The sequence below is a fragment of the Aptenodytes patagonicus genome, chromosome 3 (assembly GCF_965638725.1).
Source record: "Aptenodytes patagonicus chromosome 3, bAptPat1.pri.cur, whole genome shotgun sequence".
Lineage (NCBI taxonomy): Eukaryota > Metazoa > Chordata > Aves > Sphenisciformes > Spheniscidae > Aptenodytes > Aptenodytes patagonicus.
In genome coordinates this window covers 94,270,499-94,291,081 of record NC_134951.1, presented here as the reverse complement: position 1 = coordinate 94,291,081, position 20,583 = coordinate 94,270,499, and the positions used below count along the sequence as shown (strand labels likewise).

The window sequence follows — 20,583 nt, the reverse complement described above, 5'->3', positions numbered from 1 at the left end:
TCTCTGGATCCATGAAATCAAGATTAGCTAATCTTTCCTCTCCATAGAGTTTTGCAGTGCTGAGATGTGTCCTGGTGGTAGGGCTTCACAACCTTGCCTGTAACAATGCTGACCTTAGGCATTCTTTTGCTTTTAAAGATTTAAATAATTTTGCTTTTAAAAAGCAGTTAAGCATTTAAAAGTGCTGTTAGAACTAACAAAGTACATGCATTTGTGACTAGGGAGGAAACATTTAAAAATATTTCTACTAAAGAATTATAATCGGGAGTTAGATATAATAAAAACACATGAATACTTAAATACCTCCACAGTTAACTTACAGTGCTTTGTAGATAATAAAAAGAAAGTTGAATCTGAGAGGGTAATTAAGTATATATGAGACAAATAGTAACAATGTTTTAGAAGAGTTTCCTTTGTTGCAGGTTCACAGTTGTGGTTAAAATAAATGATGTAGAATACGGTACAGGCACTGGTAAAAATAAGAAAGAAGCAAAAGCAGTAGCAGCAAAAAAAACCTGGGAAATGATTGAGAAACAGGTGAGTAAACTGTAGGATTTAATTTTTTCTTTTTTTTGCTAGTAAAGGTTGAAGATGAATCTCTAAAAGTAGTCAATAAAAGGTCATTGTTTTCTTTATTTTGGAAGAGTTTCTAATTATTTAAGTTGTCTCTGTCTTATTCAGTGCTTTTCTACTTTTTACCACTGAACTATTTTCCTTACTGTTCTACTGCAGGGTTGGTATGTAATATCGAGAGTGTTTCCTCCTCTGCTGTTATAGGAGGGTGAGGAAACATGTTTGCCTTTGTTAAGCTGGTATATCCAGAGTGGACAGCGTTCCTTTTTCATCTTGACAACTGTTCAGTAATTCAATGTCTTCAAAACATTTGCAGGGCATTGTTCAGTGTGTCTGTTGCCACTCTGCTCATAAAATTGCTTACTTTCACTTGATCTGATTCATCTTTGTTTCCTTGTCATTATATTCTTTATGGTTCTATGCTCTTTATCCTTCCTTGATTTACTTTAGGTCTGAATTTTGTTCCTCTGTTTTCTGCCATGAGTTTTGGGGTAGCCATTCTTTTTTTTTTTTTTTTTGATTCTGAATGCAGCTTAGCACCTTTCTTGTGAAATCTTTTCTTACCTGTTTCCATATGCTTTTTACTGTGTCACCATCATTACTTTCACAAAATTGCTGCATGTTTGTTAATATATTATTAATGCTGCCTAATCATGAGACAGCTGAAAAGTCCTGCTTTCCCCTCTTGTACGTGCACAGGCGCATTTGCAGCCCTTGCTAATGGCAGCATCAGTAGCATCCTGCTGCCATCCCTTTTCTTGGCTCTGGTCAGGCTGTGAGAAAATTCAGAAGGCAGCATTTGCTTTTTTTTTAATGAGACATTTCACAGCTGGTTCCCTGTCTTTTCTTAAAAGAGGTGGGAGGAGACATGGTGATAGGTTGTTAAAGGCATTGGTGCGATACTTGGAAAACTGAATTTACATTTATTTGGAAATTCAAAATGTAATAATTCTGTGTTGGGATGGCTGTCCTTTGCCACAAGGGACTCTGTTAATGCAAACTTGGGATTTCTTAAAAATATGTTGAGATGCTGACAAACGTTGCAGCTATATTAGATCTCGTGCACTGTTAATCTATTTATTAAGCTTAAGTTTTTAAGTTACCTATTTCATTTGTTTTATAGCCAGAGAGTCCTTCAAATATGCAAGCTGCAGAATTAATGACAACTCCAGTGACCTTATCACCTGTACCAGCCAGCGACTATGTCAGCCTACTAAATATGTATTCACAAAGGACGTTCCAAATAGTTGATTATCCTGCCAAACGTACTGGAGACGCCCATGCTCCCATGTAAGATGTACTTTGTCTTTGTACTTGCTTTTAATGCTTCTTTGTGTTTACTAATGCTACCATTAGTTACCCTGAGTAGTGTTAGATAAATCTTTAGAAATACAATAAAAATTTGGAGGTAGTCTGGAGAAAATCCAGTGGAGGGCCATCAAGGTGGTTAGGGAGTTGGAGGATATGGCATCAGAGGAGAGGCTGAGAGGACTGAATTTGTTTAGCTGGGAGAAGAGATGGCATGATGATAAAATTGTAGTCAGTGCTGACAAATTGTCAGTTACCTTGGTTGTAGCTCTGGCACCTTTGTGGACCTCTCAGCATGTATTTTGGAGACCTCTAGGAACCAAGTACCAAGGAGAGCCTGTTTGTGTCCCCTTCTGTATGTATTGCAGTCAGCGAGTTGTAGAAACGTTCCAGCTAATGACAGCTGAGGGATGATAAAGAATATCTACATATTTTAACTCTCTTGACAATATCTGCTGGAAAACTCCTCCTCTCTTCCCCTGCAAAATCAGCCATTTTAAAACCTAAACTGCAGATAATTTCTAATTGTGGGTGCATATGATATGATGCTTTGAGGAGTTCAACCTTAAAAAGTGCTAAATATTCACTCTCTGAAAATTGGTTATCTTAAAGGCATGTCAAATTAGTTACCTACCTTTATTAATTAGATTAAATGTATATTGCAAATACTGTCCTGAAGATGTATATTTCAGATCTCCATTCTATAATGTCAGTTGACTGTAGTGTTTAAAAGCATTAAATTAAGACTTGTCATATGGGATATAAGACTTTATTCCCTGTTGTATTTTACAGGTTTTCCTGTAGCTGTAGAATTAGTGGTTTTCGGTGTGGAACTGGCACTGGAGCTTCTCTAGCTACTGCAAAACAAGCTGCTGCAAAAGAAGCGTTTGAGAAGCTGAAGCAGGAAGGCCGTCTAACAGTATGTGCTATATTTAGCCTTAAGAAAGAAATTTAATTCTTGTACCTTTAATCTTTGAACAGATTTCCTCATTGTATTTAAAAGCATATTCTATGGATTCCACTTAAGAGGGAAACGATCCATATTTTGGTGGGTTAGTTGGGCTACAGGATTCTGTTGGTGAAATTTATGTTGTGTTTCTATATTAAATTGCTGGATTAAAAAAATATCACAGTTGATATCTCTGTGTATTTCAGAATATGGTCTGATACGTTGTCATTCAAGGATGCACATACATTAAAAATTCCTGAATCCTGACTACTCTAACATACTGATTGTCTCCTGTGTGCAGTGTTGTCGAGCAGACTGGCTATGAACGTAAATCTCTTACTGCCTTCTGTTGGATCAAAAATCTATTGTGAAATGTGAGAAAGGCAAAAGTGGGAGTGAGAATCAAGACGACTTGCCTTCTGCAGTGTTCCAAGGCAGAGTCTAGTGAAGCAATTGCTCACACCAACCTCTGGAGAGCAGAGCTGTTGTCTTCATGTCGGCGACTGTATTTCCATACGTGCAAAAAATTATCAGAATTCCAATGTTGATCCAAACCCACTTCTGAAATGCACAGAGCAGTACATATGAGCTAACTTAAATGAAGTGTAGTTTAAAGGGAAGGAAGGCAGTACGGGGGAGGAAAGAAATCTTTTTAACTTTGAGTACTTTTTTCATTATTTGGCTCTTTACTGTGAATTTTAAATGCTTCTTTTATTGTTGTTTTTAAGTTAAGCATGTAATTAATGGCCTATTATAGCTCTAGGATCCTTCCTTAATATTTTCCTGTGTTGCGAGCTCATGGGTCTTTGCATTTTCATCAAAGTCTGAAATTTACTACCTCAAGCAGAACCTCTGTAGCAATTATTCTAAATTCGGGGTGCGTTGTTTTGGTTTGGTTTTAATTTTTATTAATTCCCAGCGGTGTCTGTGTAACAAACAAAATGTAACTAGCAAAAAGTAAAGGCCCAGTACTCCTGAATTAAAAAAAATGGGTTTTGTTTGTTGGCTATCATTGAAACATAAACCCTTAAGTTTTTTTACTTTTTGTCGGGTTATGGTCTGTAACAACTGTAGGTGTTGCTTTTAACGTTACATTTATGGTCTTATGACATGGGGAGGGGGAGAGAAGGAAGAACCTCTACTAACTATTTAGGATTAATTTTTTCAGTCGACACCGATTTAGTAATCCAGGTTTTGCAGGGTTTTCACACTGAAGACATTGAATGTCTTTTTGTACAGACTGAGATTTTCAGTTCTGCTGATTACATATACCAAAGCCTGCATGTCTCATTTTCCGCACAGACAACTGTGGAATTAAATTGTACACACAGACAAGTAAACAATGAAAAAATTTGCTTTTAATAACTGTTACTCTTATCCTGATTTTTAACGGATCCCAGACTCTACTTCTGCAGATGTGCCTATGTAGTCTCAGTATGAGTGGGAAAACGCTCACTGTGACAGGGCCCTGTGTTTCACTCCTCTGGGTGGAAGTTAGGCAGATGCCCTTCTTCTGCAGGGCTTTGGATGTTCCCTGCAGCTAACGACTTCCACTTAGGACCTTGTCATCTTCCCTCCCCCCTCTTTGAATGGCATCTTTTGCACTAGGGATTTTTTCATGTGATTTTGTTAACCATTCTTGTTCCTTTTTTCAGCTGGGAAGTGAAAAAACTAACAGCAATTCTACGTTTAGTGAACATAGTAATTCCTCTCAAGTGTCAACTCAGTCTGACTTGGAGTAAGTTCCGTTCACTGATAATGTGATAATAAAATGTATTTACTGATTTTAGAGGGTCATGTGATCTAGTTCTAAATAAAATCTGTCATCGTTTCTTTATTGCAGTATAAAGCCATTTAATTCGAGCTTATATTTCTTAGACTTCAGAGCAAAATTTGTTGTGCTTGTGCAATTTTATTTGAGTCCTTAAGGGTTAGCCTATAATCATTTTAGAGCTTTCTGATATATTTATATTTTGCCATGACTAGTTCTTTCAGAAGCATTTTTACTGTGATGTAATCAGAATAACCTACCTCATTCAGTAGCATTATTTCATGCCATTTTTAACACTCGTTTTCCTATTGTGACACATTTGTGAAGTCAATATAATTCAATTTCGGTACTTTCCTGTGCTCCACATTCTGCTTTCTTCTCTGGTTTTTTTTTCGTTTTTCATTCTCCATAAGTCTTCATTTCCACCAGGGGAAAAATTTGCTTGGCGAAAGAAAATGAGCATGCATAAAGTTTCATTTGTGATTTGGGAACCCTAGGTCAAGCCTTCTGTGTCCAGCAGTTAATTTGACTGTAGTGCCACTACCATTTCTTTTATGTTCTTTGTGCGATTGTAAAGCAAGCTGATACGTACCATGCTAGAGGTGGCTGCACTGCCTTGAAATAAGCATCTGTATTTTACCTGTTTAATTAAAGGATATAATAGGATATATATCATATCTAGGTATCTAGATATCATGATATCATATCATAGAAATGGAGGAGTATATTACAAAATGTTACTGTTTTTTTTGCTTTCCCGCATAAAGTTTTGTAGTTTAAATCAGTCATGAGTGTTAATGCTTTTTCAGGTTTTGCTTTTAAAAACTGTGTATTTTTTTATGCTTCTTTTTTTCTTGTGGTAATCATTTTATTTATGATTGTGTTATTTTCACCTAAAACTACTCTATTATTTTTCAGTAACAGCACTGCTTGCTTTAAAGTCTTAGCTGCAAATTTGATAGAAAAAACGAAAGACATGGCAGTATGTGAAAAGCCTTCACCTTCTCAGGTATAGTATGAAAATGGTCTTCCTCATAATTACGTTTTAGACCCCGAACAGAGCAAGCTTCTTGTCAGAGTGTAGCATCAGTTTGTTCCTTTATCCGCTAATTACTAGAAAACACACGTGCATTTTTCCTAAGAATATTCAATACTCTCTTACTGTTAACCATTAGTCATTCACTTCTGTACTGTGGACCCAATTTATGTACTGTTGACCAAATGGGCAGTACTCCCAAGAAAGGCGATCAAACTAAGCTCATATTTTTCTGTGGGAAGAATGATGATGTCATACGTAGCATATGTGAAAAATTTTAAGCTAAGATACGGCTTCATTCTAGTACTTTGTTTATATAAGGTATGAACACATTTATAGACAATTCCTAGATACATTCTCAGACACATTTTAAACTAAGCGTAGTGAAAATACTCATGATATCTCAGTTAGTTTTTTTTCTCTTTTTCATGTAGGGAAACGCACAAAGTTCTGCCCTGAAATCCAAAAGGTACGTGTTTATTTCTAGGTTGCTATCTCCCATAAACTATATTGCAAACCACTTTAGTGTTTCTCTATCTAGCAAAGAAATGCCACTATTGGGAGGTACATTTCTTTTCTCTTGTCACGTATTAGAGAAACGGCTCATTGTAAGTTTTTTGCTTTTATCCTTGTTAAAGAAAATTGGCAGCTAATTTTGATAATGCAAGAAACGAGAAAGAGAATAAAAAAAAGTCAGATTCAGATGCAAGTTTGCCAGGTTTGGACACAAATACCAGTGAGGAGAATGGAAGTCCATACACTGTGAATAAAAGGTAAGAAGGATTTTTTTTTAAATAAGATCTGTATGGCATTTACAGTATGTAGTGGTCTAGATTTGTTTGTTTATTTATAACAGAATGTGGGAAAATACCACTGTAAAAATCACTTTCAAAGAAAACTGGTATTTATTATTTTTTTTCTGGAAATTTCAACTGTAGTATAGCAACTGACATGCAATGATATTTAATACTTACAACCAAAAGTCATTTGTGTGAAGATGTGAGGGTAATTACCCTACATGCTTTCAAGAGTCAGTTTCCTTTGTTTTTTTAACCTGCAAGACTGTGATTTAGACCTGTATAGGTGTTGAGTGATCCCTGTAGAATGATATTTCAGCAGATGTATTAGATCTGTCAGGATCATTTTTATATCTTGTAAATTTAATGTTAAGTATACTTAAGTTATATATCTATTTTTTTTTTTTAAGATTTCTTGAGGGTTTTAAAAATATAGAGCCTATTGGTGAAGGTGGTTTTGGGAATGTTTTCAAAGCAACAGCAAAGCTTGATGAGAGAACCTATGCAGTCAAACGAGTTCAATTCGCAAGGTACGTATTGTATATTTACTTCTGTTTTTTATTTTAGGACAACCTTAATCAAGATTTTAGTACTTTGTTTTGTCTCTTTAATAATCCTAGGAGCATTTAAGCAATTTTTCATTATTAATTGTCCATTCTTTCTGGTAAACTGTTTTCTTTAGTTCTAAGTGAAGCTGAAAATGGCATGCAACTTTGTTAATTTTTGCATGCACTGGAATAATTTCAGATGCAGCTGTAAAAAAGTAGATTTGTTAAGTTCTACTTTCCCTGAACACACTAGAGCTCTGGTTATTAGTATCGCAAAATGTGTTTGAAGAAAACTTGCTGATTAATAAAACATTGAAAGCAGTACTGTTACTTCTGACAGGTTACATGGAAAATTTACACATCAGTAATGCATAATGACTATAATTAGGGAAAATAGAGAAAAATGGCAGTAATACGTTTTGTGGTTTGTAATTGGAAAATGCTTTCTATATGACCCATGTAGTCATTATTCTCACACCGTGTTACTTGTCCTTTATAAATCTCAACAGAGAATGATGATCTTAATTTATTTTAAAAGTAATTTTCTGTAACCAGTACCTAGTGGAGTATTTCATCAGCAGCTGAAAAACTTGAATTTCTTTTAGGTAATCTATTTGAAAAATTTCGAGTTGATGGAGATACTTGTCCCTTACATTGTGTAACTGCCCTTCAAATTCTTGTGTTCTTCACAAATATATGTTATTTTCATTTGTATTGCAATCCTGAAACTATACTAAAAAACATTCTACTGATTCTTCAAATAAAGACTGCTGGTCTGCTGATGGGTTTGAACTTACTTCACTAGGCAATGTTACAACAACAGGTGCAGGCCAAATTTAGTAATAGTTCTTCATGAGTATTTACACTGACTTCTGTATATGTAAACAAACTTCACAGAGGTGAAAAGAAAACATGGATGTTTGCTACATTGTGTTTGGCTCCCTAATGTAATTACGCATTGCAACTATCTGCTTTTTTCAGGTTTTTTTGAGTGGGGCTTTCATTTCTAATACGGTTAAAACATTTTTGCACTTTGAATAACTGAGCAGATGAAAGAAAACCCACAGAATTTTGAACTACAATTTTGAACTTGTATGAAGGAGAATATTATGTTCTTTTTCTAAATTAATGTAAAACTATCTGTATACTGCTACTTGATATCATGTCTTTTATTTAACTTAGTATTAAATTTTTATAGGGAAATGCCATTTGTTTTTGGTTTTGGTTTTTTTCTCCTCCAAATAGTAACGTAAAGCGTGAAGTAAAAGAACTTGCAAGACTTGACCACGAAAACATAGTGCGGTATTACTGTAGCTGGAAAGGGTACGACCATGTAACGTATCCAGACTCAAGGTAACTACAAGATAGTAGTTTGCACTCACAAACTTGTTTGCCCTAGTGAATTTTATGTTGTAAAAAGAAAGGCTGATGATTGGTTATAAATCGTTATACAAATATAAATGCATACACATACTTAACATACTTACTGTTAGGAAAAAAGGCACAGTACTTTTCAGCAGCAGGTCATATATAATTAAGTATATCTATATCTTCTTTTCCTTGATGAGTAAGATACATCATGTAATTTTATCTTTCTCCTCTCTCTTAATATACAGAACTTGCTGAATCTATAGAGGAGTGTAAGAACGCAGAACTCAAAATTTGGGGCTAGAATTAACAACAGAAACTAAAAAATTGTCTGGCGGTTGGCTGCCAAATTCCTGATCGGAAGTTTCCTTTTTTTCATAAGTACTGGTCAGCCAGTAGCTCTCATAGATTTACTTATTTCTCTAAGTTAGCATTTTAACCATGATGCCTGAAACAGTTTTGATTGTTGAGACCAGAAATACAAAACGAAATGCTCTTTCATTTAGAGGTAGTCTGTCAACACTAAGATTTCTCGGACAGCAGTGGTGAGAGTTTTACTCGCAAGTTAGGTTATTAAGTTTTCAAAGCTTCTGTGGTAAGCTTTTTTCACTAGCTGTAAATTCATACCCTTCAGATAGGTTGCCACACTTACCTAGAGCCATAAAATATTAATGGATTCAAAATTATGGTTGGCATGATAGCCGTCCAGTGTGCTCAGTAAATAAGGAATAAAATGGGGGGAAAAAAAGTCTTGTGTCAAAACCCAACCATTAATATGTTGGCATCTCAATATCACTTACGCATTTTATATTGAACAGTTATTGGGTAAGAGACAGAAAAAAAGTCTTCAAAGCTGAGGTCCCAGCCTGGAATTCCACTTAGTGCCCTGACCTCAAGGCTACAGAGAGGCCCGAGCCACTTAATGCTTGTTCTTTCAGTACCTCAGGCAGCTTTATTTCAGGGCACTCAGATCACACAGTGCAAGTAGGAAAAAGTGGTGCCGCCTCCCCTTCATATCGTCCTTCCCCTCACCATCTCCAGCCTCCGCCTATCCTATGGGCTGATGGTGAGGGAACTCTTCAGAGCGAGCTCTCAGAAGGGTTTCTCTAACTTGCAGACTGATGTCAAAGATGGTCACCGCACTACCTTCTTGAAGGGACAGAGGTTGAAAGAACGTGATCGTTCTGGGTAGGAGGGGAAAGCTAATGCTGTGTTTGTTGAGCAGAACAGAGAATACCTGCCAGGGACTTGCAGCAGCTCCTAGAGGGCAAGATGGGAGCCAAGGACAGTGCTATTTCTTCCTGTGTAGGACATGCCTCTAGATTCAAGGGGAGCAGAATTTGGGCACTCGGAAAACTTCCAGTGTGAACAAGGAAGCAAGCAAAATGTTAGGAATATTCCGGGGGTATGCAGCAACTGAGCAGGGATTCTTTGGTTTGCAGTTCTATGTATTTATATCTAGTACAAATTGGTCTAGGATGTTTTTTAAAATCAGAAACTTGCAGACTTTGTTTTGGGGAACTCCAAAAATAATAATTAACAAAAAGGTTTTTCAAAGAAGAGGAACCTGAGAATCACTGATGGCTTGGGAGGAATTGTATCTTGCCAGTTTCAATATGGTATATAATTTTCTTTTGCAGGCAGGAGTCAGACAAAGAAATTTGCTGTCTTTTCATCCAAATGGAATTATGTGAACAAGGGACTTTGGCAAACTGGATTGAAAAGAATAGAGAAGACCGAAAGTATCATCAGATGGCACAAAACAAATTTTTACAAATACTGAAAGGAGTGAAATATATTCATTCTGAAGAGTTAATTCATCGAGACCTCAAGGTAAGTAGGATAGGTAATTAAAAAAAAAAAAAAGATAAAAATAGTACTTATTGGAATTTCAGAAAATGTTAAATTGTTCTAGTCTTTGTTTAATCTATTATCTACCCTAGTAGTGTGCCTCTTCTGATATTGCTAGTGATTAATTTTTTCCAGCAACTGGCTGGACTTTATCCTAAAATCAGAAGGTAAACTGGAGGATCTCAGAATGCAGTAGTTCAAAAAATCAGTAGTCATCAGTTAACAGGCATTTTCAGTGTATTACGTGTTACTGGGTCACAAGACTGTCTATCGGTTAAAGAAATAGCAACTTCACTTGATAAAATAATTAAAAGAAAGAAAGTGAAAAGTTGAGTCTAGGAAGTTTGCTCTTGCCATATTGTAAAGGGATAGTTTATCTATGCTAATACATACTGTGTTTGATAACAATACACTCTAGTTGCTCTTGTGTCACGTATGCATACAAATATTTGAATGCTACTTTTTTGATAGAATTTCAGTCTCTACAAGTGTACAATCATAAAAAGATTTTATTTCAATATAGAGATTATAAAGGACAAAGTTGCAAGCCTTCAGGGCTTCGTATGCTAGCTATAATGTTGCTTACAGAGTTTTAAATCACTCATTTTGTAAAAAAGTCATTAGTGTGGTGGTGTTCCTAAAAACAGCTGTAGTAGGTCACATTAAATGTTGACCTAGGATGCTGTTCTCCCTGTATAGTGGCTAATTCCAAACACCTAGAGAGTACTAGAGCTGAGAGACGACAGAGTGATGCTGTCCTTGATGCATATTCCCTGTCAAGATTTCCAGTAAACTGAAGTTTATGGACTTCTTGAGCCAGAGATTGAAATCTTTTGCATATTGCGTTCACAAATGCATTCACAAGTCTGTAGCTCCAGATCATGTTCACTGCCCACTTGTAGAATCTTGTCTTACAGACAGATACATTCATATCTTCCAGAGCTTTTCTGTCATGCTTATTGCTACAATACGGGAACAAACCACAAATATACACTCATTATTTTCCCTAAATGCCTGGGAAAAAGAGGCCTAATAAGTGCCTTCTCACCCATTAACTCGTAGCTCTTCCCACTCTCTGTGCTTTGTATTTTCTTGCTCCTTCAGTCCTACTTTATTTTCACCTCAGCTCAATCTCCTACTTTTCCCTATTCCTGCGAATCTGCTGCCCCAGCCCCTTATCCATGGCATCTGGCTGTAACCGGCTTCCAAGTCCTATTGCTAACTTGTCTGTCTGCATTTGAATTTAGGAACTTTTCTCCCCACTTTGATCTGCCATCAACTTAGATGCTTGGCCATCTGAGATCTGCGTGTCCCAGAATCAAAGCTGCAGGATAGGTTCAAGCTGAGATGAATCCCATTTGTACCTGGTGTGAGCAGAGTCTTCAGATAGTGTAGCCAGGTATAGGTACTGTGTTAAACGTGTGTGGACATGATCAAACTTGAACACAAGAACTGCATTGGGCATTCTTGACACAAAGATCTCTTCCTGTTAAATATTAAGTCCCTCCTGGCCTTACAGTCCACCGGAGCTTCTTTGAGTAAAAGATAGCATGAGGCTGTTTGGTTTTGTTTTAGTAACATTCAGAAATGTAGTTTCCTTATCTTCTTTGGGAAACTTCATCCAAGCATATACAATTCTATTTTTAGTTGCTTATGACTTTGTTGAATTTAACAATGGGATGTTCAATGGAAACTTAAAAGTAATACTGTGAGCTGCCCCTAGTAAGCCCTAACTCTGCAATTGACTTAGTACAGATAATCCTGCTGTGCCTAGGAGAAACTATGATTTGAGTGGAACTCCACGTGAGCCTAAATGCTTTGCCCGAGTGTATCAAAGCCCAGGGTTAGGACTGAAGACTAAAGAGCACTTCTGGATATGAAATGTTATATGCACAATGTATTTGAAAAACATTAAAGCATGGTAACAGTTATGACTGAGCTAGTGGAAAAAGAAGTTGCAGTTACTGTGGCATGTACTACTTTAAATTTAGTTTGTGTTTTTCAAAATTAATTTAACTTTTTTCTGTTTCCCACCCCGTCAGTTTCTTAATGCTAATTTCTGTGAACAATTACCAGATTTTATGGGGAGCACTTCTGTGTCTGATTACGCTTGACGATAAACCTTGGTCATATGGTGATTTTTTTTTTTTTTTTTAATATATACATAGCCTCAGAATATATTCATATCACATGAAGATAAAATAAAAATAGGTGACTTTGGTCTTGTGACTTCTGTGACATATGGGACTTTGACTGAGAACAGAGGAACAAAATCATATATGGCACCAGAACAGGTAATTATCCTCCTACATTATTGTCTCTGTAACTAGATTTGCATTATAAACTCAGCATTGGGTATTCTCAATCCTAATCTCAGTACTAAACCAAGTTGCCTATTCTGGAGAAAGCTGTCTGCAAGCGTGGCGATTTATTTCGCTGTGCTAACCTACAGGGTCTGACACTGTGTGCTGTAAGGAATGCTCTTGCAAAACCAGGCTGCCAGCCATGGATTTCAATTTGAATTTAGGACCTCCGTTAACGGTGGCATTTGAGTCCTTCTGTATGTTTCATTATTTGTGACAGAGGTATGTTGGCATGCCTTATCTGTATAGGTCTGTAGAAGTCTTAATTTCAGTGTGTTCAATGTGACATCATAGTCACTATTTAACAGGTTTGTAGCAGAACGGGTTAACAATTAATAAGATCAAGTAGGGCCAGTCCTGTAGCCTTGGGGTGGAAATTTCTACTGACTTCAAATTTTGCTTTAAGAAGTGCTGTCCAGTTGGATTTGATGCCTATATTGTTCTTGTTCTAATCTTTGTAGTGCGGGGACAGGTATGGAAAGGAAGTAGACATTTATGCACTGGGATTAATTTGGTTTGAAATTCTTTCGACATTCACTTGTCATGAGAAAGCTACGGTATGTAATCTTTACATTTTAAAAAAAAGTCTCACTGTCTCGTTTTGCCTTGCTGCTGGTATTGCACGCTGATTGCATGCTAGAAGGAATCTGTGTATCTAGAGTACTGTCTCTACTTTCAAACTGTTTATAGTTACTTTCTTTTTGAAGCCTTACCTTTTTGTAGATTTGTATTTTCCTAATTACTTCAGTAAATTATATGGGTCATAAAGTGAGATGCAAAATATAATCAATGGCAACATACTGAAACTGTTCTTTTATGAATTTCAGATATGGCCTAAAGTTAGAGAAGGTAAATTTCCAGAGCACTTCACTACCCGATTTCCAACAAAGGTATGGGTTTTTAATACATTATTTCAGTTATTTACTCATAAAAAATAATTTATTGACATTTAATTTCTTTTTGCAGGCACCCATAATCAAAAAGATGCTTTCAAGAGACTCTTCAGGAAGATACTCTGCATCTCAAATACTTGAGCTTCTTAAGTCTGTTGATAAAAACAACTTGCTTAAACCTCATAGTCTGTAAATGCCCTTTTAAAAGGCTTTCAGACTGTGTTTAAATCCAGAGTTTGATGTCTGTTGAAATTGATAAAATAAAGTAAATGTCAGAAGCAACAGCAAGACTTAGGATATGTCTCCTCCTTGGTGCTTTGCCTTCCCGCCACTGAGGAGCTCGTCAGCCAGAAGAGTCACATCACCATTCACACCCGTCAGCTGCAGACCAGGACAGGATACTTCTGCAAGGAATCTCTTGTGATTTTTACCTGGAAGCGCAGGTTGTGGATGTGCTGGTTAAAAGGAATAATACAAATGAATGCGTAGTGTTTTTTATAGTCCTATGGTAATTATTGCTGATCTGCTGCAAATATTTGTTGCTAAATAAGAATCTGATTTTACACCCTCTTGTAAGGCCTGAAATTGTTTTTTTCTCCTTATCATGAATCACAAATACACAGAGCATTTCACTATTCTGGACTAATTAGTATTTCTTTGCAGTGGTCAGGGTCCGGGAGGAACGATATCCTGACACAGACAAAACACCACTAGTTCCACTTTCTCTTCCCTTTCACCCATAAAACTAATCTTAGAATATGAAAATTGATTCAAATTTTCAAACGTCACAAGCTTTGGCTGAATATCCTTTACAGTTTTTGGACAGAACACCCATAATACCATTACCTCCTTACTGAAAAGTAATACTGAGCTTGTCCCAGTAGCTTTTGGTACTTTTTTTTCTCGTAGTATTTGTATACTTCAGCAGTACCTTTCTATTAATGACTGTTTACAGTAGCAACTGCTGTTCCCTAAAAATAAAAGGTCTATTAAAATGTATTTTTTATATAAAACCAAAAAACCAACAACATGATCCGGTACTATTTAGTTATGCAAAATATGCACCTTTACATACAACAGAATATTGGTTCAAATAACGTCACTGTAATGTTTCACAAGCTTTTTTTCCCCCACCAGGTCTAAGATAGTAAGGAAAAAAAAGTCTGATGTTTAGTCATCTCTGTAAAGATGAAAAAAAACCTGTTTAACACATTATACAACAGAGTAACTAGCCAATATTTATTCCTTTACTCAAACCTGAATTTTATTATCAACCGATCTTGTTCAGTTGGGCAGGGCATAACCAAAGACTGTGGAAGGCTTAACCTGCTTCTCAATTATGGCAGTTCAATTATAAATGCAAAGTTTTAATTCCTATTAAATTGTGCATCAAGCAGAAAATCTCCAAGACGCTTCAGAAATGTGAGTTTAACCTGTCAACATAACTATTCTTCTGCATACTTTGGTGTGAATTCTTCAGTCTGGCACAGCTCCGAACCTTCTAAAAGATATTATGAACTATACATACTTATCTAGGACTCCATCCTTTAGAAAAGCTTTAGTCATGATCTGCAGCACTGTCTCCAGGGCAGTTTGATGATAAATCTTGAGAGTCTACAGGATAAGCAGAGAAAAAGTGAGCAATATCAGCTCAGAGGAGGAAAAAAAAAAAAAGTTGCTAGAATTATTTGAAGAATCCATGTAAAGCAGATTAAATAGCACTCAAGAAGGTTTGCAAGTTATTAATTCCACGCTTTGTTTTAAAACAGTGAACACAAATTTTACCCTCTTTGGTGCAGTGAAACTGGATAGTGTTCTAACTGTTTCAGAAACACCTGCAAGCTTTCACAGCTTTTTATGGTACTAGTTTTAATATTTGAATATTGTTTTCTCAAAACAAAATTAATATGAATACCAATTCAAATAAATGCCAGTATGGTTGGTAGTTGGTTGGTTGGGTTTTTTTGTGCATGTAAACACCTAAAAATTGGCTTATAATCAAAACGTACAAAGCTTTGTGCAAAAATGAGCAGCCTGGAAGGAAGATTTGCTATGTAGATTTAAAAGACTGCAGTAAGAGAAACAGTAAGAGAAACAGAAAGGATAGATTGTACTATTTGAGTCTAGCTGCGTAAGCAAAGTAAAACACTTACAAAACAGGTTTACTCTTACCTTCATAGGTTGTTCCACACCAAATGCAATAAAAGTGTTCTTCTCTCAAATAGGCAGTCAGGATGCGTAGCTTTTCTGATACCTAGAGATACGTACAAGTATGCAATGATCTGGGGCTCACGTGACATAAAACAGTTTGAGCTACTAGCTTTGCTAAAATAGATTGTTTAGCCTTTTGCTATGGAAAAGCTACACAATACTGTAGCTCAGTAAGGCATGAAGTTTCCCAAATTTGTAGCATACAGCACAGGAGTTCATGATCTCTGAAAAGTTAATGGCTGTTGTTTGCTCATCCTTCTTTCCAGCTAGGAAACCTGCACTGAAGAGAGAGCTAAAAATATTATCTAGCTACCTTATTTCAAGTATATGATATTTTTGGTGGAATTTTTCACACCTAATCTCTGCAAATCAAACACATAAGACTAACAACAGCTGTGTAATCTAGTTCTCAAAAAATGTGAATTTCCAGTATCCATCTTCAGCTAATCTGTGAAGCATTTTCAGAAACTACTTAGTGATTCTAAAATTCAGCCTAAGACATGAGATGAGGCATCCAAAATTAAAACTCAAAAGCAAATAACTTTGATCAAATATGTGATCTTGCATATCTTGGCTAAGACACAAAAATGTTTAGAATTTAATTTCTAGGCTACTTTTTCCGAAGATCAGCTTCAAAACAGATGAGCAATAAATCAGTGGTTTAATGTTTTATATTTTATCATGCAACTGCTATAAAAATTGCTGCTCTAATATTGCAAAGAGGCCATTCACTACAGCTTGGAAAATGACATGTATACATATATCCTTTATACGTGTATGTATTTATGTCTACATACATCCTTTTTAAAGGAATATTAAATCTAATTCTGAATTGAGCCATTTAGTTGCAGAGCTTACACTTAAGTCTGAGCTTGTGCATTCATCTTCCTTGTCTTCCTCATCCTTTTTGTCTTCCTCTTCAGGTTCTAGCCAATACCAAGTCTCCTTGGGAACATCAATATCCTTAAATAATGAAGGTTTAAAATGAAAATTACCTGCCTTTGTAGGTTTTCTTGTAAGATGCTGGATAAAACCAATTTCTAGTAGGTGAGACGGGTTTTAAGACTTTCCTGTATAGTATAACCAAGAATTACTAAAGCTGTAGTGGGAAACTAAGTACAGCGGTCCACAAGAAGGACTATTCACTTTTTTAAAAACAAGTAAATGCATGCTAATATTAAGTTCTATTCCATCCATGTTCAGTATGTGTAAGGTTACACAGCAACATAATCTCACACCAAGGCTGTGAACAGATACCCTTTTTTATCAGTTGAACACATGCTGGCCCAAGTTATTTTATCAAGAGATCACACACTGCTTCCTAATCCACCTCAGGTAAAGTTAAAGGAAAAAGAGTCAAAAAAGATGATCTAAGCTAATTCAGCCAATTTCGTTTGAAGCAGACTAAAGAGTATCAAACAATCTCAGCAGAACTTGTGAGGCAATATTAACCTCTAACAGGTTAATAGAGAAAAGAAAAATACTTGAAATTTTCTAGTGGCAAAAATTTGTAGTAGTTCACTGCTATTACCCCTGTTATTCCTTGCAGCTGGAAGGTACTTTGTTTTGGGTTTGTTTTTTGTTTAAATGCTTCTTTGGTGAATCTGCTGATTCCCTCAATGATGATCCCCATCCTTGGAGATACTCAAGAGCTGTCTGGACATGGTCCTGGACAACCAGCTTTAGGTGACCCTGCTTGAGCAAGAGGGTTGGACAAGATGACCTCCAGAGTCCCTTCCAACGTCAACCATTCTGTGATGATGTTGCTCCCTCACTGGAGGCAAACAGCCCCGTCATTTAGGATGGCCTGACTTTGGCTACTGAAAGATATGCAAACAGCTGAAAAGTAACCACAAGAATGCAGGAGCAAGAACAGGTGAGCTCTGATGACACAAATTAACATGGGTCCCCACATAAGTTACCATGAGGTTGGTGTACACCTTCAAATATCTTAATGGTGCAAACATACACTTTGAAATACTTTAAAAGGACTGAAGCATTGCCAAACATCAAGACTTCAGGCTAGTTATCGCACAATTTTAGAGAACTTCCAGGAATTGAATCACTACTTTCTTTGTAGCCTGTATCTCTAACCTATAAGCCTTCCTTCCAACCCCCAAAAATATAGGTCTCACTTTTTGCATATCTAACTGCTGGCAGGCCCTCTGGCTTTTTCGGAGGTCCCCTTCCATCTTACGTTCTTCTTGTTTGTTTTTGAATCTTACTCTGTTAAGAAAAAGTAGATAGCTAAAATAAACAGGTAGACAAACAGTGAGATGCATTACAGTCGACAGATTTTCTAAAATAGAAAACCTAAGATTCTAGCCCTACTAATTCTCTCAGACCAGGACAACACTGAAGTTAAGAAGTCCTTCTGACATTGTTTCTGTGGGAGCACACATTTATTTCTTGGGAATTATACCTTCAAGACAGTGCTTTTTTGATCACGCTACACTGAACATTGTTTCTTCACCAGGTTTTCATAAGACATGAAAAAAGTGGTTCGCTAAATATCTGCAGAAGATACAGCCTTCCCTAGGCTTTTCTTCTCCACATATAACAAGCGAATCAGGAGCAAATAAAACCTAAACAAATTTACCCTGATTTTTAAAACCATTGTAGCAACATTGCTCAGGATTATCTGTGGATTTTATATTAAAAAAGACAACATGGTTTTCTGATTTAAAAAGTTGCAAATTACTTGAGAAAACTTAGTATGTATATTTTGTTTGCATTATTAACATTTACAAAAATAAATGATGCAGCACACACTTTCAGCATTACAGCGTTCATCTGCTTTTGCTTTAGAACTGAGAAACAATTACTCTGTATTTCAACTCTTACCTCTCATTGAAAACACTCAAAAATAGTAACACATTAAAAGAATAACCAAACTTAAAGCATAAGAAGAATCATAGTTTAGACACTGCTTGGAATATCGGTTACATCGTTTTACCTGAACTGATCTGCAGCTTGTTCATTTGCTTGTTTTTTCATATGGAGTTTTTGTCTGTAGTTTTCCAGTTTTTCTTCAGCTTTTCGCTTTTTTAATTCCTCGTGACCAAGCCCACTTCGGCCTATGTAAGTTCAAAACATGAATGTAAGCAGTTGAGAAGCTCTCATACCCAACTAAGTAAATTAGGAAGTATCACAAACCTGTTTTTATGTTCAAAGGAATAGGTTCAACAATGCCTTCTCCTGCGAGGGAAAAAATAGGTCCATTTAAGAAATCAGGTCTTTCTCAAACTATGATTTGTGCAGTATATTCAAGTAGGCAAGCTGCTTTTGCCATTAAATATGTACATTTTCTTGTGATTTTGTTGCTTTGAAGTTGAAAAATCCCAAATCAATGTACGTTTAGTGCATTACAAACGACCCAGCTGAACTGGAACTCCTTCTCTTTTTTGGCTTGCCTGCTGGATTGCTATATACTTTTTTCAGGACACTACCCAACTGAAAGAAAATGGCGTTGACTTGACAGGTGTAACATACCTGTGATGAAGACTGCTTTGTTACACCCTTCTGTAGCATTTTTCATTCTAGAATCTCACAACTTGACAAAGATGAAGAATAAAAAGAATCTGTCTGGGCCAGTTCATTTGACGATTGTCTGCTAGAGACATGCTGAACTGGCACAGCAGTTATTGATACTTTTCTTTTACTGATTTTACTTCACCTATTAAGGCTTCATAAGGGTAGGCCAGCGTGCACCATTTCTTCTTCAGAATCCAACTATAAATTCAAAGAGAGGGCTGACTTTTTTTGGAACACTGTTAGCTTTGCAAGACCATCAAACCATCCATAATGCAATACCTGTAGGCATGCACATATGGAAGTGCACTTACTGAACAGCAAGTACTGCTGCTTCCCCCACATCTCTCAATTGTCCATACCATTTTTATTTCAGTTTTTAGAGATTTGCTCTCATCTTTTGTTCTGCCACAACACATTCACAGTTCAGCAACACTAGGGCTCTCAGAGAGGCATTTATTGACCCTGTCTACAAACGAAGTGGCAGCGACAGTCTGTAAAATATAAACGAGCACCTGAATATAGGCACACGCTTCCAGACAGTGACAAGCTTACCACTTTTGCCAAGGGCCTGGCCACTCTTGTAGCCCATCTTCTGGAGCAAAGCAAAGCCTTTGTTCTCATGGCCCAATGCACTTTTCAATACCAAGTCACGTCTCTCTTTTTCTTCTTCTTTTAGACTCTTTTGTCTGTTCTTCTCGTTGGCTTCTTTTTGCTTTTCTTCTTTCTGAATAGCTTCCTTCATCCGCCTCACCATGGGCAAGCCTGGCCTTACATCCTGTCTGAGTTAATAATTCCAGCAAATATTAGCACTTTTTTTTTAACATGTTTACAATCACTTAAGAAGGAAAAAAAGAGCCACCTACTTAATAAATAAATCAGACATGTAGTCTTCCTCTTCCTCCATGTTTAGCACGCATGCCCTGTTGCGACCCCTTTCCTATAAACACCGTCAATACGCTTTATCACGCGTTTTATATCTCTGCAGATTACCTGAAATGCAGAACCCGCAAGAAAAACTTGCCGCTCAGGTCTGCCGCGCTCGGTACGCGGCCGCAGACTGAAGTGGTACGGCGCTGACGGACGTGAACCCGGGGGACGCCGGGCCGGGCCGGCCGGCCGGCCGGCCACCCCCTCGCCCACTCCCTCCCTCCCTCCCTCCCCCGGGGCACCCGCGCCAGGCTTCACGCCCACAGCGCGTTTTTCCGGGCTCCGCTACCGCCGACCATCGCCGGCCGCGGCGCCTCTCGGCCGCCGGAAGGCTTCGCCCGCTGCCAAGGCGCCCGCAAAGCCGCGGCGGAGCGGAAGGGGCACCTGAGGGAACCCGCGCGCTCACCCGGCTCCACTCGGCTCGGCCCGCTCGCGGCGCCTGCGCGCGGCCGCC

The 20,583-nt window shown here is 37.2% G+C and overlaps 2 protein-coding genes across 9 annotated transcripts in view; one reads left to right on the top strand and one right to left on the bottom strand.

Annotated features, from left to right (window-relative positions):
* The window catches only part of EIF2AK2 (eukaryotic translation initiation factor 2 alpha kinase 2), a 24,546-nt gene extending 10,454 nt beyond the window's left edge, over nucleotides 1–14,092 (top strand). For 4 of the 5 annotated variants that reach the window (XM_076334267.1, XM_076334266.1, XM_076334265.1 and 1 more), the window contains 14 exons: nucleotides 423–537; nucleotides 1,697–1,863; nucleotides 2,674–2,800; nucleotides 4,486–4,568; nucleotides 5,520–5,610; nucleotides 6,072–6,106; nucleotides 6,276–6,410; nucleotides 6,845–6,964; nucleotides 8,228–8,335; nucleotides 9,991–10,183; nucleotides 12,370–12,495; nucleotides 13,026–13,121; nucleotides 13,392–13,454; nucleotides 13,531–14,092. In XM_076334267.1, the coding sequence (XP_076190382.1) occupies nucleotides 423–537; nucleotides 1,697–1,863; nucleotides 2,674–2,800; nucleotides 4,486–4,568; nucleotides 5,520–5,610; nucleotides 6,072–6,106; nucleotides 6,276–6,410; nucleotides 6,845–6,964; nucleotides 8,228–8,335; nucleotides 9,991–10,183; nucleotides 12,370–12,495; nucleotides 13,026–13,121; nucleotides 13,392–13,454; nucleotides 13,531–13,650 (1,579 nt within the window). In that variant the 3' untranslated portion in view covers nucleotides 13,651–14,092. The remainder of the gene's footprint in view (nucleotides 1–422; nucleotides 538–1,696; nucleotides 1,864–2,673; nucleotides 2,801–4,485; nucleotides 4,569–5,519; nucleotides 5,611–6,071; nucleotides 6,107–6,275; nucleotides 6,411–6,844; nucleotides 6,965–8,227; nucleotides 8,336–9,990; nucleotides 10,184–12,369; nucleotides 12,496–13,025; nucleotides 13,122–13,391; nucleotides 13,455–13,530) is intronic. The other variant, XM_076334268.1, reaches the window with a different exon arrangement.
* Nucleotides 10,693–20,583, bottom strand: GPATCH11 (G-patch domain containing 11). Of its 4 annotated transcripts, none has more exons than XM_076334269.1 (10): nucleotides 20,536–20,583; nucleotides 20,066–20,192; nucleotides 19,755–19,981; nucleotides 18,825–18,866; nucleotides 18,625–18,745; nucleotides 17,804–17,894; nucleotides 16,527–16,631; nucleotides 15,630–15,711; nucleotides 14,986–15,071; nucleotides 10,693–13,912 (listed from the first exon to the last, which is right to left on the bottom strand). In XM_076334269.1, exons 2-9 carry the CDS (start codon nucleotides 20,104–20,106, stop codon nucleotides 15,016–15,018), a joined length of 765 nt encoding a protein of 254 aa, XP_076190384.1. In that variant the 5' UTR covers nucleotides 20,107–20,192; nucleotides 20,536–20,583; the 3' UTR covers nucleotides 10,693–13,912; nucleotides 14,986–15,015. The 4 variants fall into 4 exon arrangements, with proteins under 4 accessions (XP_076190384.1, XP_076190385.1, XP_076190388.1 ...); XM_076334270.1 differs by having other exon boundaries at nucleotides 20,066–20,139; nucleotides 20,536–20,574; XM_076334273.1 differs by lacking the exon at nucleotides 20,066–20,192 and having other exon boundaries at nucleotides 19,755–19,977; nucleotides 20,536–20,553.

Coding starts and splice junctions, on each gene's coding strand:
- GPATCH11 (XM_076334269.1), bottom strand. CDS start 20,106: ATGGAGGAAGAGGAAGACTACATGTCTGATTTATTTATTAA. Junction 19,982..20,065: donor ATGTCTGATTTATTTATTAA/GTAGGTGGCTCT, acceptor TTATTAACTCAG/ACAGGATGTAAGGCCAGGCT. Junction 17,895..18,624: donor CAAGCTGCAGATCAGTTCAG/GTAAAACGATGT, acceptor TTTTCTTAACAG/AGTAAGATTCAAAAACAAAC.